This window comes from Vanessa cardui, chromosome W, assembly GCF_905220365.1.
Source record: "Vanessa cardui chromosome W, ilVanCard2.1, whole genome shotgun sequence".
Lineage (NCBI taxonomy): Eukaryota > Metazoa > Arthropoda > Insecta > Lepidoptera > Nymphalidae > Vanessa > Vanessa cardui.
Genome location: NC_061153.1, coordinates 1,427,675 through 1,445,288, shown reverse-complemented (window position 1 = coordinate 1,445,288; position 17,614 = coordinate 1,427,675). Strand labels below are relative to the sequence as shown.

Below are 17,614 nucleotides of genomic sequence, written 5' to 3'. Positions count from 1 at the left end.
GACTGTCACTCGAGGGCGGGGCTATGTCGCGGCAGTCTGGGGTGACATCATGGTCGTGGTGGTATATTTCGCCCCCAGCCTTTCTCTCGCCGATCTCGAGAGTGTTACCCTGGAGTTGGGCACGATAGTCCGTCGTGGCTGTCCTCGTCCCGTGATCGTCCTGGGGGACTTCAACGCCAAGTCTACGGCTAGGGGTTCCCCGTCTACGGACGCGCGGGGTGAGCTAGTGGAGGAGTGGGCTGTGAGCTGGGCCTGCTTCTCCTGAATTGGGGTTCGGTGCAGACGTGCGTGCGGCAGCGGGGTGGGTCTATAGTGGACCTCACGTTCGCTAGCCCCGCTCTCGCGCGCAACGATGTGCCCGCAGTCCCTGGGCAGAGCTCAGAGGGGCGGTGGCTCGCATCAGGAACACCGTCCCTCGGTCCGACGGCATTCCAGGCCGTGCGTGGGTCCTCGCCCTGAGAGAACTCGGGCCACGACTCTCAGGGCTCCTGAGCGCATGCCTGGAGCGAGGCCAGTTTCCAAGCCGGTGGAAGACTAGGAAGCTGGTCTTGCTCAAGAAGGAGGGACGACCCGCAGACTCGCCATCTGCGTACAGGCCGATCGTGTTGCTGGACGAGGTGTATAAGATCTTCGAGTGAGTTATCGCCGGTCGCCTCGTTCAGCACATGACCAGGGTAGGGCCGGATTTGGCGGAGAACCAATTCGGCTTCCGTCAGGGGCGGTTGACGGTGGACGCGATCATGCGCGTGAAGGCCCTCGCGGGGGAGGTAGTCGTCCAGGATGAGGTGGTCTTGGCGGTGTCGCTCGACATCGCCAACGCTTTCAACACCTTGCCTTGGAGTACCATCCGAGAAGCACTCCGGTACCATGGAGTGCCGCGCTACCTCCAACGCGTGGTCGCGGCGTACCTGTCGGACCGAGCGGTCGTGTACCCGGGTCGAGAGAGGTGGGGTCGGAGAGAGACGTCGTGCGGCGTTCCACAGGGTTCTGTTCTGGATCCACTCCTGTGGAACGTGGGATACGACTGGGCCCTGCGCGGTGCGTTCATCCACGGCGTCGGCGTCATTTGTCATGCCGACGACACGCTGGTTACAGCACGTGGTAAGACGTACCGGCAGGCGGCCATACGTGCGACGGCTGGTGTCGTGCATGCCGTGTGTAGGATTCGGCGGCTGGGCCTGGAGGTGGCATTGCACAAGTCGGAGGCCCTGTGTTTTCACGGGCCGAGGACGAAGCCGCCTCCCGGGTCCAGCATCATAGTAGGAGGGGTGTCCAACTGTAGTGTATATGTATGCGAAAAGACAGAATTAAAGCAACATGCGAGAGTGACAGACGTGCTATTAATTTACTCCCCATATCCCAACATTACATGGCGACTCTGCCAGTTTATCGGCGGTCTGCTTGGGATTGGTCGTGGCAGCGTTTAAAATGTGTGAAAATTAAAATTTAAAAAATAATTGAACTTATATTTAAAGTAACATGTGTTGTTCCGATATACGAAAAGACGAACTGTTCATTACACAAAGCGCCTCAGGAGGCTCGAACTCCGCCCAGGTAGATGAATTAAAAAGTCATCTGACTGGGATATCCGTCGTGTTGATTATCATCTGCACCATTTTGGGCTTGGGCTTTATTTATGGAGTATACAAAATATACAAGAAATGCCACACAACATGGATGAGAAATGAAATGATTATGCATAATTTGCGTCGGTCTTTCATGCGGTTACCGGACTCCGGACCTCGTGTACCTCGGGTATGCTACGAGTGCCGCCACGAAAAGCTCCAGGAGACACCAAATATGTGAATATGTGACTATGTGAATAATGTAACATTTTTTTTTTATTTTTTTTTTTTAACATTTGTATTTTTTTTTAAACTCCATTTTAATGTCTAGTGAATTAAGTAAAATATATGAAAAATTAAAAAATATAAAAACCAATTTGGTTAAATTGAGTTATGCTAGGTGAACTAAAAGTATTTTACAAGAGAAACTTAAAGAATTGTTAGAAATACGTAAGGAATTTGATAAATGTTTAATACTTAAGTTTTACTCCAAATTATAATAATTCAGCTGGTGCTCTTATAAATGAATTCATGTCATTGACAAATCTTTTTCAATATAATGGCGTCAATAATGTATACGGTAAAAGATTGGATCTTGTGTTTAGTAACTCTAATAACGTTAAGGTAAATAACAGTATGTTTTCTGCTTGTCCGATAGATAAGTACCACCCTCCACTAGAAATCTACTATGAAGCTAACCTCAATGATCCTAATATTATATCACATAAAAGTATAATAAGATACAATTTCTTACACGCGAACTATAAATTAATTAACCAACATCTTGCTGCAATACAATGGGATATACTATTTAAAAACTGTTTAGATATTAATCAATTAACTAATGTATTTTATATTGAATTACAAAAGATTATAGAAAAATGTGTGCCAATGAAAATTATCACGAACAAAAATATTTATCCAATATGGTACTCTCAAAGTTTAATTAGAAGATTGGCCGAGAAAAATAAGTATAGAATATTATATAAAAAGTATAAAAATCCTTTAGATGAGATACAATTTAAATTACTTCGAAACAGATGTGATATTCTTATTAGAGAAAACTATAGAAGTTACATTGATAGAGTTGAATCTAATATAAAAATCAATCCAAAATTTTTTTACTCATTTTTGAAAACAAAACGCGTTAATAAATGCGACTTCCCTTCTGTGATGACATATAATAATTGTTCTTTCACTGATGGCACGGATATCTGTAACCAATTTTCTAATTATTTTTCAAGCACATACATCAGACATAATGAACGATCGTCGTTGTTAGACACTAATGACGAACTTTGTTATAATTCACGAATGAGTAGTATCCGTCTTACTGAGAGTGAAGTCATAGACAAACTCAGAAGTCTGGATATAAATAAAGGAGCAGGCCCGGATGATATACCGCCAGTATTTATGAAACGGTGTGCAGAATCATTAGCTAGACCCTTATTATTAATCTACAATAAATCATTAAGTTCTGGTGAAATGCCAAGTACGTGGAAAATAGCAAGAGTCGTTCCTATTTTTAATAAATAAAAATTTTAACAAAAAGAAAAACCGACTTCAATCAAAACACTACTTTAAAACAAATGAATATGCACGAAAAAGTAATAAAAATAATTGCGTATTCAACATATTTTTTAGAGTCTTCCTAAGTTAAATGAAATGAAAAATATTAGACTACTTAAAAGTCGATTTACGATTATATAATGTAGTTCTCCTTTTGGAAGTCGGTTGAAAAGGGTAATAAATCAGAAATAAAAAATTATAGACCAATATGTATCTTGTCAGCATTTGCTAAGATTTTTGAATCATTAATTTGTCCAGTGTTGACATGGCACGTGAAGTCTGTAGTTTCCGTGAATCAGCATGGTTTTATTCAAAGAAGATCTACATTGTCTAACTTAACACTATTTATTGATATCGGAAAGCATAGACTATAATAATCAAATAGACTGCATATAAACGGATTTCTCTAAAGCATTCGATGTAATTGACCATAATATTTTACTACATAAACTTGAAAGCTATGGTATATGCGGAAGTTTTGGTAAGTGGCTGAAATCTTATTTAATAAATAGAGAAATGAATGTTGTTATTGGGGGATATCAATATTATTATTATTATTGCTACATCTGGAGTTCCACAAGGCTCTCATCTCGGCCCATTATTATTCGGAATGTTTATCAACGATATTGCAAAATGTTTTAATAAGAGTAAGTTCTCTGCGGACTCATATGCGGACGATCTTAAATTTTATAAAAAAAAATAATAGTATTGATGATTGTGAATTAATGCAACAAGACTTGGATAGACTTTTGGTATGGTGTGAAAAAAATTAAATGAAATTAAATAATGAAAAATGTTACATTATAACTTTCGGTAGGAAGTTATTTAGAATAAACTTTAATTACAATATAAAAAACCATATTTTAGAAAAAGTTCAAAAAATAAATGATTTGGGTGTTATAATTGATAGTCAATTAAGTTTTATACCGCATATAGATAATTTGATTTTGACAACATTTAAAACATTAGGGTTAAAAAGTAAAATAAGAATAAAAAAACTTTTCAATATAGGAATAATAAAACTAACTTAGGCAAATCTGCTCCCTTATACAGAGCTATAAAAATCTATAATTCTATTTTTAAACAAGCTGATATTGATATATTTAGCAACACTGAATTGAATTTCAAGAATAAATTAAGGAAATATATTTTACCATAACACTGTTTTAATGTCACAGTTGTATTTGCTATAGAAGAGGTACCTATTTATAAATTTTGTTTTCTTTGTTTTTTTTTGTATAATGTATTTTTTATGTTTATTTTATAGTTTTAATTAGTTTTTTACTTTTTTTTTTCATTTTTGTAACTTGTTTCTTCTTTAATAAGCACAGTAGTATTTTTGTCTGATTCTTTTCTTTATTTTTTTTTCTTTTTTTACATGATGAGTTAGCCTGTAAGAGTGATGTACATGGTAATACTTTTTAAGAAAGGATGTATCTTGTAGAATTAGACACCTTGTATACCACGTTGGCTTCCCAAAAAAAATAAATAAATATTAAATAAATATTAATTCATTTAATGCATAAATTACTTATGTGCATATAATCTTGCACCATACTACCTACCAGCAAGTGTTTTCCTTTTGATTCACACTTTAATTCACAATATTTTTTTTATTTTTTTGAGGGTAGGAGTATAAATAACAGTCGCAAATTTTTACATCTTTAAATTTAATTAATTTTAATAGTTTTAATAACATAAAAATAATTTAATGTACCTGTGACATTTCCTATACCCGCCAGCTTGGTCTGAGAATAATAATCACTACCACAATTAGAACAAATTCAGCACAACAACATGGAATCAATTAAAAGCTCTATAGCGGATCTCACGGAGCACTTTAACTTAAGAATGGCAGAGTTCCAGAGATACTTGAGAAATGCTGTTCCTGCCTCAAGCCCCGTGTCCAATATCAACAGCCAATTCAATTCGTTCCGCAGTTTTGTAATAGCGTATCTTGAAAGTTTGCAACTGCAGGTGGAGTTGCTGTCCAAACAGTGTGATGTGATGGAGATGCGGTCACGTAGGAAAATACTCCTGGTGTTCCGGAGGACAAACATGAGAATATATCGCCTCATATCTCAAAAGTCTTGGGCGATCACCTTAAATTCCCTGGATTAACAGCTGACTCCATATCCCGTTCCCATCGCCTAGGTCAGCCTGGCAAAGGTAAGCCACGTGCGATTTTGGTGAAGTTCAAGGATACTTCGGTTATAGACAAGGTCTGGGGCGCCAAAAAGAACCTTAAAGGCACCGGTATCACCATATCTGAATTTCTGACCAAACGTCGCCATGAAGTGTTTTTAGCAGCCCGGCAGCGATTTGGGATATCTAGATGCTGGGCTGACAATGGTGTAGTGGTGGTGATGGGGTCCGACCAGTCGAAGCACCGTGTTCATTCAAAACAGGAACTGGATGCCATCCCCAGTGACACTGTAGTGGTTCAGGGCCCTTCTGCTGCGACTCTTGTCTCAAACGCAGTTAAGGATACCAAAACAACATATTTGTGATCTATAAGGAATGTTAAAAAGTAATGTATCCTTATTATCTTGAATTGTTTTTGTTTTTTTCTATTGTTTATTTAACATTTAACGTCTTCCTTTCGCGAGTACTTGTATCAACTTCGTTTCGGCTCACATTTAGATTAGAAAGCCACGAATTTCTGTTTCAAATGTTTACTGTTCGAAAGATTATATTTATTTAAGTATTTCCACAAAATATTAGGTTTCGGAAACACATAGTTTGATCGTAATTCATAATTAAAAATACAATAATTTACTAACTATTTTGACGTTTTTATGGGTAACAAGCTTAGAAATCCACGAATTTCTGTTTCAAATGTTTACTGTTCGAAAGATTATATTTATTTAAGTATTTCCACAAAATATTAGGTTTCGGAATCACGTAGTTTGATCGAAATTAATAATTAAAAATACAATAATTTACTAACAATTTTGACGTTTTTATGGGTGACAATCGATGACCGCCATTTTGTTTCATACCAAACGAACAAACAAGTGTCAAACATCAGTCATCTTATAGCCGCGCAGTTGAGAGCATCTTTTTGTACTCCTGTCGATATTTGTATGACTACCATGTCTTCACCGAAGCCCCAAGCCTCGTTGTCTACGCCATCGTCCCCCGAAGAGTTGACTGTAGTGCAGTCGGACTCTAGTCGTTCCGCCGAACCAACACGTGTTAGTTCCGCCGAACCAACACCTGGTTGTTCCGCCGAACCAACACCTGGTTCGTCCCGGGATATGCCAGAGCAGCCGTCGTCTTCTGGTTCCAGTGGACGACGCATAAACTTGTATGCTGACGAGATTCGTTCGCAGTGGAACCTTTTCATGATATTTTCGACACTTGGTAAGTTAGTCATTTTAACCTTTCGTTTATCTAAATTCACAGTTAAAATAAAGTGTTTCTAAATTCACAGTTAAAGTAAAGTTAAACTATTTGTGTTATTAATTTTAATTTTATTAATTGCATGTTTATTTTTTATGGTCTTAAATTTTTATCAATTTTGACTTATTTTTTTTTAATCTTTCTACTCATGTTGCTATAATTATGTGTTGTTGTATTTTTAAAACAAATATTGTAATTGTTGTGGCTACTTTAAAAAGCTTCACATGTTAGCTATTTTCACTTATTTTTTTTACATTTGTCATAAAAACATGTAGTAGCTACTAGTGGTCCTTAAATAAAATAAATAAAAATAAAATAGAACAGTATTTAAGCCATAAGTAATAAACTTATTAACATAATGAACATCATCAAAATATTCACTATAAAGTACTTGAACTTGGTTTATAACAGTGGAATTTTTTCATATTGTTTCAGGTACTCATGAGCAATGTATTGCTTTCGCTGAGCAGCAAGGCTTACTGCCTACTTCTAAAATGTGTACATACCATAAACAACCAATGAAACTAACTGAAACCACGTGTCATGGTCAAGTGGGCAAGTTTTCTTGCCGAAAAGGGAAATGCCGAAACAAATCATACAGTAGGGCATTGGGAACATGGTTCGAAAACTCAAGGTTGCCACTACCTTTAATATTTCAACTGACATATTTATTTAGTGCGAATTATACGTACGAATTGGCACGAAAGGAGACGACACATTACAGAGAAACTGTAGTGTCTCAAGCTACGATTGCTGACTGGTACAGCTACTGCCGGGAAGCAATCGTAGTATATCATTTGGAAAACGAAGATAATCTTCAGAAAATTGGAGGCCCAGGCAAAATTGTCCAGGTGGATGAGTCCAAATTTGGACGCAGAAAGTATAATAGAGGACGCAATGTAGAAGGACATTGGGTTCTGGGCCTCATTGAAGACGGAAGTGACGATCTTCGCCTAGAAGTATGCCCCGGAAACGAGCGTAATGCCGATGTGTTAGTGGGGCTAATCAAGAAACATGTTCAGGAGGGCACCACAATACACACTGATTTTTGGAAAGGATATGATTGCCTTCCTGAACATGGCTACATACATAAAAAAGTAAACCATAGTGACCCCGTCAATAAATTTGTAGCACCAGACGGGGTCCATACACAGAGAATAGAGAGTCACCGGAGAGTCATGAAAAGATTATATGCCAAAGAAAATTATAAAGGCAATTTCACAGAGTGGCTAATAGAGGTGATGTGGAGGAGAAAAATTAAAATAAATCATTTAGATCCTTTTGAAGAGATAATAAAATGTATAAAATATGTATATAAATAAAAATGTATACTTATAACACTCTTTTATTTTAATGGTATGTAGATCATCCAAATTAGTGACAGAACCGAATTAGTCAACCCCGACCCTGCATGATACTAGTATGCCCTACCCCTAGAGTGTATATAAAAGTCCGGAGGCGCGAAGGGGCTGCACTTCCCGCAGCGCTGGAGACGTTCGATTTCTAATTTTTTACCAAAGTACTATAGTTCAAATGGCTCTATATTTTTCATACATTTTTAGGTTAGAAATCCAAGATTTAAAAAAATCATATCTCAAAAACTATGTGTTTCCGAGGGGGGGGAGTGGTACAGGGGGGTTCTCCACCACCCCCCCCCCTCCCCCCCAACCTCCCAAAATACGAATTTCGTGGCTTTCTAATCTAAATCCCTTCCTTCGTTTCTTTCTTTTTACTATCTGGTTTTTGTTTATTTCAATGTTCAGTTTAGTTTTATCACGTAATAAAACTAATATAATATAACAAATCAGGTAGTAAGCAATTTTGTGTTGTAAAATGTAAACAATTAAACACTGTCATGTTGACATCTTGACAAGTGCATTCATACTGCGTTCCGTTATTGCTTTGAGATTTAAATGTCATAACGTATGTTTATCATAATTTAGTTTTGCATTATTTTTTCTTTATCTCAAAACTAGTAAAATTTACTTATTGCATTAATTATATATTATATTGTTTTTTTTATTTTTATATGTTTCTTTTTGTTGTAACGTGTTTTATTTTTACTTGATACTATCTATTAGTTTACAACGGTTTTGAATTTGTTTTTTACATTTTAAGTGATTTTTTTTTCTCTCAGACCGCTGGTGGGTTGGTTTCTGCTTTTATTGGTTTATTATTATTATAAAATATTTACTATTTATTATAAGCTATTTATATATAATTTTCTTATTTTATTATTGTATTTTATATATATCTATTATAAAACTATCATAATGTCATTAAACAATAGTATATCTAGTAGCCATTTTTTGTCTTGCTCATCAAATGAAGATCTGTCAGTTGAGGATGAGGATAGTTTCCACAGTAAATCTTCCCTTCCTTTAAACGCCCTCCTTAATTCTTGTTTCTCAGATTCAATGAAGAATTTCAACGTTATTCACATGAATGCACAGAGTATTCCGGCCCATTATCCCGATATGCTTGCGTCATTTGAATCTCGTAATATCCACGCGATTCTCATCTCCGAATCCTGGTTAAAGCCATGTTTACCATTGTTACGTCAATGAAAGGGCGAGATCCAAAGCAGACTGATTTATTCAAATAATTCTCTATCTGCCTTACATTACACATATTGTACATTCATACACCTTCCTTCTTATTATTAACTATACTTATTAAGCTAATACATCAAAATGGTATGGTAATACAACTTTTAAACGCAAGTGATTTTTTAAAACATTAAGTGTTTCCTCCATAATTTTCTGAAAGTTTTCCGGTATACACTTGATACCGAACGGTACTCGACGGTATACAAATGTTCCCACATGCGTTGTTATGGCCGTCATCGCCTGATACTCCTCATGAAGAAGACACTGCTGAAATGCGCTAGATAAGTCAAGTTTCGTATACAGCTCGCCCCCCGATAAAATTGAAAATATTTCTTCTATCCGTGGCAAAGGATAGTGAAAATCTTTAAGTATCGGATTTAAAGTGAATATAATTTTATAGTCACCACATATGCGAATATCGCCATTAGATTTAATGACAGGCACAGTGGGAGTGCCGTAGTCCGAACGGTCCACCTTATAGATAACTCCCTCGCGCTGTAAGCGCTCGAGCTCAGCCTCCACGCGCTCGCGCAGCGATAGCGGCAAAGGACGCGCCTTGACAAACACCGGTTTCTTATCATTCAAATGTAAACGAATGCACGATTTAAAAGTACCTAGACCCTCCGCAAACACTTCTGGATATTCTCGTTTTAATACTACTAGCGATTGAATCAGGTTCGGTTATTTTATGACATTCTACAATTGGTAACTTTAATTCTTTGATCCACGTACGACCCATTAAAGGTGGGCCTCCGTTTTCAACAACATATAGTTTTAGTTTAGCCGAATTTTGACCAAAACGTACATCCACATCAATATACCCGAGGGTATCGATGGTGTCACCAGTATATGAGTTCAATATCAAATTTTTACTATAAATTACAATATCATTAAAGTATTTATCATAAAATGTTTTGGATATTGCGGATATTCTACTCCCCGTATCAATTTCGAATTTACATTTGACATTATTGACAAACAAGGTTGCGTAATAAGGTTTATCACCTTCGCCACCCGTAACTAAATTATAAAAGTTACCATCGTCGCCCTCGGAATCACTACTGTTATTTATAAAGCACTGACCTTTCGACTTTGTCCTTCCAATAGACCCCGCGTTATTACTTTTATTTAAACACATAACTTTTAAATGTCCTTTGATGTCGCACAAATCACATGTGAAATTTTATAACGACACTTACTCGGAGTGTGAGTAGCCCTACCGCATCGCGCACACGGCACGCGGCCGTCCGCTACTCGATCGCCGCCGCCGTTGCTCGCCGCTGCACCGCCCGCGCCGCCGCTCCGGCCGGCTCCGCTCATGCGCGCGCGCGCACGCGCCGCCGCTCCGCCGCCGCTCACCCAGTGCACCGCGTCCACGCCAGCGCCTTCACCGCCGACCGGAGCGCCCGCCGTGCTCGCGTGCCGCTCCGCCGCCTCGAGAGCGCTAGCCAATTCCACAGCCCTCTTGTAGTCGATGTCCTTCTCGGCGAATATTCTCGACCGCATTTCTTCACTATATAATCCGGAGACAAATTGGTCTCGTAGATTCTCTTCCAGGTTCGACCCAAAGTAACAAGTCTTAGCCAAATGTTTTAATCCTTGTAGATATAAACGAATGCTTTCACCTTGTAGCTGGGTTCTTTGTCTAAAAATGTGTCTCTCGGCTATCTCGGACTTCTCAGGTTCCAAATAATGTTTTAGCAACTCAACGAGCTCATCGAAGTCTTTATCTTCCGGGTGGTCGGGTGAACACAAATCACAAAGTAAATTGTAACACTCGCCGCCGACTAATGTTAGCAACGTGGCGACTTTAAGTCCGTCGTCGATACTATTTAAAGTTATAAACTGTTTTAGGCGACGCACGTAACTGTCCCAGTTTTGTGATTCGACGGAAAAAGGTTCAATTTTACCGATAGGCATTTTAAGATATATATATATTTAAAAAAAAAAAAAAACTTTTTAAAATCGATAATTACTTTTATAAGAAACCGACTGCGCCAATGTTACGTCAATGAAAGACCGAGATCCAAAGCAGACTGATTTATTCAAATAATTCTCTATCTACCTTACATTACACATATTGTATATAACAACCATCTACATCTTACTGCTTACCAGGGTTTACACTGATACGTAACGACCGCATTGGTAAAGGTGGTGGTGGAGTGGCGATCTACCTTCGTTCTTATATTCCCTTTACTATAGTTAGCTCGTCGACTCAGCATCCTCCAACTAATGCTGCTGAACACTTACTCATAGAAATAACTCTTTCTTTCACCAAAATTCTTCTTGGCGTATTTTATATTCCCTCTTTACATATTGATTATTTTTCTGCATTCGAAAGTTTATTAGTTAATTTGTCTCCCTTATATAGTCATTATGAGTGACTTTAATACATGTCTCCTCAAAGGTGACAACCGATGCAGAAAGCTTAACTCTGTAATTGAAGCGTGCAACCTACACATTTTGCCTCTCTCGGCCACTCACAACCCCCTAACTGGGTCCCTTCACTTCTAGTGTCATCTCCAGATTTTGTCCTCACGCACGGCCAATTTGAGGCTGATGCTTTTTCGAATCATGATCTGATTTTTGTCTCATACAACGTTCGTCCTCCTAAAACAAAATCGAGAATACTTCTGCGGCGTAGTTTTGGGGGAATGGATAAAGAACGTCTTTCTGAGGATGCTCGCAAAATTAATTGGTCAGCTGTAGTTGATGCGAGCTCAGTCGACTTAAAAGTTGACATGTTTAATTCTTGTTTGACTGGTCTTTATGATAATCATGCTCCGGTTAGACCTACTAAAATTAAACACTTACCAGCGCCTTGGCTATCTGAGGAATTAAAAAGTCTAATTGCAAAAAAAGCTATGGCTAAAAGTAAATTAAAATCTGATGCATGTGACAAAAACCGTATTAAATATCATAAAATCCGGAATCGTTGCAATACATTTTTTTTTTTTTTTATGGTATAGGTTGGCAGACGAGCATATGGCACCTGATGGTAAGTGGTCACCATCGCCCATGGACATTAACGCTGTAAGAATCGTCAATGTGCCACCAACCTTGGGAACTAAGATGTTATGTCCCTTGTGCCTGTAGTTACACTGGCTCACTCACCCTTCAGACCGGAACACAGCAATACTGAGTACTGTTGTTTGGCGGTAGAATAACTGATGAGTGGGTGGTACCTACCCAGACGGGCTTGCACAAAGCCCTACCACCAAGTAAATTTGTAGAGATGCGCAACGACGCCACATTCATAAATCAGTCGAAAACGGCGACCCAGCTAAAGTTTGGAAATTCCTCGAATCTTTTGGAATTGGCAAATCATTTCATAATTCTCTTCACCGTAACATTGACATAGTGTCTTAATAAGCATTTTTCTTCATCTGACGTTATTGACAACGCAGAAAAAGAGCGGACGTTAAATCTTTCTTGTTTGCCAACCTTTGACTATCCACCGTTTAATTTCATTCCTTTCACCGAATGTGATGTTAAGAAGAGCATAGTGTCCATCTCTTCTAATGCCGTGGGCGACGACGGCGTTGGCCGTAATATGATCATACCTATCCTTGAAACTATTGCTCTTGTTATTACTCATATCCTTAACGAATCCATCTCTTCCTCAAAGTTCCCCGATGCCTGGAAAGTAGCACGTATTATTCCACTCCCCAAAAAGGCTAATTCTATGAATTACTCTTATTTTCGCCCTATCTCCATCCTTCCATTTATTTCCAAAGTTTTAGAAAAACTAGTGCTCCAGCAATTAATAACATTCCTAAATAGGCAAAGCCTTCTTAATCCACTCCAATCTGGCTTCCGCTCCGGTCATAACACGGTCACAGCGCTCGTGAAAATTACCGACGATATTAGATTGGGTATGGATAATAAACAACTTACAGTGCTGACTTTGTTAGATTTTAGCAATGCTTTCGGTACTGTCAACTTTGACATCTTATTGAGTTTCCTGCGTTCTCTTAACATATCTCCATCGGTGATTGGCTGGTTTCCGAGTTATCTGAGAGGCAGAAGGCAACGTGTTCGTGTATTTTCGTCTTGGTGAGAAGTACGTGCTGGAGTGCCTCAGGGTGGCGTGTTGTCTCCTATTCTCTTTACACTTTTCATTAATTCTATTACTCAAAAGATTTCTTCTCTCTACCACATGTATGCAGATGATCTCCAGCTTTATACCCAGTCAACCTTGGATAACTTGCCCAGTGCTGTCACTGCCATTAATGATGACCTGGTTACAATATGTGATTGGAGTAAGTGTTATAGTTTAAAGATCAATCCATCAAAATCACAGGCCATTATTATTGGCAGTACCGCTATGATCTCAAGAGTTGACTGGAGAAACATACCTACGATAATATTAGATAATTGTACTATACCATATAGTTCCACGGTAAAAAATCTCGGTATACATCTAGATTCTACACTTTCTTGGTCACATCAGTTAAATGTAGTCAGCAGGAAAATGTTTGCGGCGATGGGCTCTCTACGACGTCTCCGTTCTTTTCTTCCTATTTCCACCAAGACTATGTTAGCACATTCTCTACTTTTATCTATTCTCGATTATGCAGACGCAAGCTATCTAGATTTAAATGAGGAACCAATTAAATAAACTTGAGCGTCTTCAAAATCTAGCTGTACGCTTCATATCTGGCTAGTATATATAAATGATCTTCCTTTCTATGTTAAGGGTATTTGTGATATAGTGTTGTTTGCTGACGATACTTCGCTGATTTTTTTTCCTGTCAACCTTAAAAGGTTGACAGGAAAAAAAGTTACTATGACGATATAAACGGTGCATTATCACAGATACACAATTGGTTTACAGTAAATAATTTAGTTTTGAATGCTCAAAAAACAAAATGTGTAGTTTTTACCCTTCCTAATGTTAGCAAGCAAAATTATAATATATCTTTAAATGGTGACCGTCTTGAAGTAGCTGATACTACGGTGTTTTTAGGAATAGAATTGGATTCCAGACTTCAATGGACTTCTCATTTTTCATCCCTAACAGGAAGAATCAGCTCCCCAACATACGCGATTAGAAAAGTTAGACAACTAACTGATATTGATACCGCTCGTTTAGTTTATTTTGGTTATTTTCACAGTATTATGTCATATGGCATATTATTTTGGGGTAACGCTGCAGATATTAATAATAATAATAATAATAATAATAAAGATTTATTGGTCAAGTTGCACTACAACACAATAACAATCTTATTCACATATAAAAACAGTATAAAAAACACAATAAATTAAAATTACACAAAAAAAAATTAATATTATAATAGAAAAAGGGAAGAAAAAAAAATTGTGCTGCAGTACAACAATATACCAAATGGAGATTCGCTCAGTAAAAGAAGAAGCATCAATGATGCTTCTAAACTGATTTTCAGCGGTCTCCAGAAGGTATGCGCTGACAGCTGTGACACAAAAAAAATAGTAATAAAAGTAATACAAAGCAAATCTAAACACTAAAAACAAGCAAAAAAAATAAATTCTTACAATAATATAACGAAAGTAATAAAAAATAATAATAATAATAAAATGATAACAATAATAACAATAAACAGTCCTAGCGGAACGCTGTGCGAGTGAGATATCTACATGAGATAGAAGCAACTAAACGGCAATTTTAATGTTAGAGAAAAAAATTATATATAACAATAACAATGTAGACTTAATGTTCCATCTCACTCTCAGTCTGAGCGTCACCTCTAGCGCTGAGCTGTCGCGCGTACTGCTCGTCCGCACTAAATAATTATAATTATCGTTTATTATAGGCACAACTTGTAATTAAAAATAAAATAGCAACAATGACATGTAATATGAAAAAAAAAAAGAAAAACAGACATCGCAATGGTAAGTAAGTCAATATTTTTTGGATTACATATGATAAGATCATAACTTAGGCTTTTCAGTTGTATTATATTTCTCTGGTCCAAGTCCTTTACTTTTTATTTATTTATATTCTAGGCTCTCAAGTGTAAGTGATCAAAAACAATACTATACGGAGAATACTAATGTTAGACAGAAAGTTAACGCCAAGAAAATTTAAACCTGTGGAAGTATAATATTTAATATCCAATACAAAAAAAAAAAAAAATTGGAGTCGGAGATTGTGTTTGAAACTACAATAACAACAACAACCGGTCACCGAGCGCTGGCATGACTCATTCTAAGTGCTATCGGGCCGCAAACAGACAGGTACCTACTCTTACTATTAATCGTATTCCTAAAGTAAACTAAATATACTTGGTGTATTATAATAATTACATTCTGTTAAAATTTATTTTCATAATTTATATCAATTTTTAAATACTGAATACCTACAAACGAGTACATACTATAACATAATATATATACATATATATATATATATATATATATATATATATATATATACATACTCATAATAGAACAATTATTTAAAAAAAAAATAAATAAATAAAAAATAAAAATAATAAATGAGTATCTAGTATCCTCATTCAGTTTTTTGTTTATCTAGCAAGTATTGTTTATATTTACTTTTAAATGTTGAAATTGTTTTCAGGTCCCGCAAAGGAGGTGGAAGATCATTCCAGCACTTGGTGGCGTTATACCTGAAGCTGCCTCGGAACGCTGCAGTTCTGTGCTGGGGCATTTTTAGCATAAACAGTGACGCTCGCGTGACATGTTCATTACTGTTCCTTTTTAACCATTGTAGTTTGTGGTATAGGTAAGGAGGAATCTGATATTTAATAACACCAAAAAGTAACGATGCAAAGTGTAGTTGTCTACGATAATTCATTTTTAAAATATTGGCACTATTTAGAAAAGGCGTAACATGAGTACGAGGTGTAATATTGAAACAGTACCGTGCGCATGCATTCTGCACTCGCTGTATTACCTTTTTAGTGCGTGCAAGTAAGCGGGGCCCTATAACTGCGTCAGCGTAGTTAAACTTAGACAAAATTAAGGCCTCGCATAGTTTGATACGGACATTCGTTGAAATTGAGTCTCTTATACGATAAAGGATCTCTAATCTATAAAAACAAGTTTTAGATATATTATTTATATGATTTTCAAAGCGAAGCCTTTCGTCCATTAGTACACCTAGATTACGTGTCTCGGTTACCCTTTCAATATGTTCACCTCTTATCTCTACTTTAGGGTTATAAATGTTAACTAATTGTATTTGACGATCTGTGCCAAAAATCATGTATTTTGTCTTGGCCGCATTTATAGTCAAAGTGTTTGACTCCGACCATTTGGAGATACGGTCTAAGTCCTGCCCAAGCTTGTGCAAAGCTAAACTTATCTCACTTGGTTTAAATGATATATACAATTGTATATCGTCCGCGTACATCTGAAATTTACAATTCTCTATTTTGTTTACTATGTCTGATATGTAGATTATAAAAAGAATAGGGCCCAAGATGGATCCCTGCGGTACGCCCCTGTTTACCTGGCTACAGACAGATTTATCAGCATTACCATCCTCACGTCCTATTTCTACATATTGAGTGCGATCGGACATATAACTTTTGAACCACTCTACAGCTTCTGAGCTAAAACCATAGTATGCTAATTTTGAAAGTAATAGAGTGGTGTTTATGGTATCAAAAGCTCGCGAGTAATCGAGAAGCACAAGGATAGTCGCCTCCCCCTTGTCCTGAGCAGATAGGATATCGTCCACTACATAAGCTAATGCGGTTGTAGTACTCCTTTTCTTTCTAAACCCAGATTGTTCTGAAGGCAAAATATTGTTCAGTTCGAGATAGTCCCTTAATTGATTGCAAACTGCTTTCTCAAGAACTTTAGACAAACAGGGCAGGATGCTAATAGGGCGTAAATCCTTTAGTTCTGTAGGGTTACTGTTCTTTGGTATGGGCTTAATTATGGACTTATGCCATTGATTAGGATAAATACTAGTCGTTATTGATTTATTTATGATTTTTGTAATTAATTGAATTGAATAAGGAAGCGTAGGTAATAACATATCAAGTGAGATGGCGTTAGTATGCAATGACTTGATATGTCTGAATATGTCAGTCTCTGTAACAACATTTATATTAAATATTTAATGTCCAAATTTATGCGTTAGAAAGAAATCAATATCCGATTGGAGAACAAAGTTTTTGCCAGGAACCGTTAGAAAAAAGGTATTTAGTTTATTAGGATCACGTAATTGTTCTGGTAGCTGCATGTCACATTTCCTATTGATATTTACATTATATTTTATATGCGTCCATAAGAGCCGAGAATTTTTGATATTTTTATTCACATACATATCAAAGTATGCCTTTTTTTCATTTTTTATTGCCTGATTCACTAAATTCTTTAATTGTTTATAGTAACTGAGATGAACATCGCTTTTATTTTTAGTTGCACGTGTGTGCGCACTGTCCCTAAGTTTCATCATAAACTTGATGGTAGCGGTGATCCACGGGTATTGCCGATTTTTGATGC

General features: G+C 37.1%; 2 protein-coding genes and 1 long non-coding RNA gene across 3 annotated transcripts; 2 read left to right on the top strand and 1 right to left on the bottom strand.

Annotated features, from left to right (window-relative positions):
- The first annotated feature begins 5,767 nt into the window (after positions 1-5,767).
- On the top strand, positions 5,768-7,996 carry LOC124542677. Its single transcript, XM_047120603.1, has 2 exons — positions 5,768-6,500; positions 6,975-7,996. The coding sequence occupies exons 1-2, from the start codon at positions 6,221-6,223 to the stop codon at positions 7,859-7,861; spliced, it is 1,167 nt and encodes a 388-aa protein (XP_046976559.1). The 5' UTR covers positions 5,768-6,220; the 3' UTR covers positions 7,862-7,996.
- A 1,218-nt stretch (positions 7,997-9,214) lies between these two features.
- On the bottom strand, positions 9,215-11,068 carry LOC124542808. Its single transcript, XM_047120692.1, has 2 exons — positions 10,348-11,068; positions 9,215-9,807 (listed from the first exon to the last, which is right to left on the bottom strand). Exons 1-2 carry the CDS (start codon positions 11,066-11,068, stop codon positions 9,215-9,217), a joined length of 1,314 nt encoding a protein of 437 aa, XP_046976648.1.
- Positions 11,069-14,995: 3,927 nt separating this feature from the next.
- LOC124542734 lies at positions 14,996-16,014 on the top strand. Its single transcript, XR_006967370.1, has 3 exons — positions 14,996-15,025; positions 15,140-15,370; positions 15,717-16,014. It is a non-coding gene; the product is annotated as an uncharacterized LOC124542734 (long non-coding RNA).
- The last annotated feature ends 1,600 nt before the right edge of the window (positions 16,015-17,614 follow it).

Coding starts and splice junctions, on each gene's coding strand:
- LOC124542677 (XM_047120603.1), top strand. CDS start 6,221: ATGACTACCATGTCTTCACCGAAGCCCCAAGCCTCGTTGTCTACGCCA. Junction 6,501..6,974: donor CATGATATTTTCGACACTTG/GTAAGTTAGTCA, acceptor ATATTGTTTCAG/GTACTCATGAGCAATGTATT.
- LOC124542808 (XM_047120692.1), bottom strand. CDS start 11,068: ATGCCTATCGGTAAAATTGAACCTTTTTCCGTCGAATCACAAAACTGG. Junction 9,808..10,347: donor TAGGGCTACTCACACTCCGA/GTAAGTGTCGTT, acceptor TTCAATCGCTAG/TAGTATTAAAACGAGAATAT.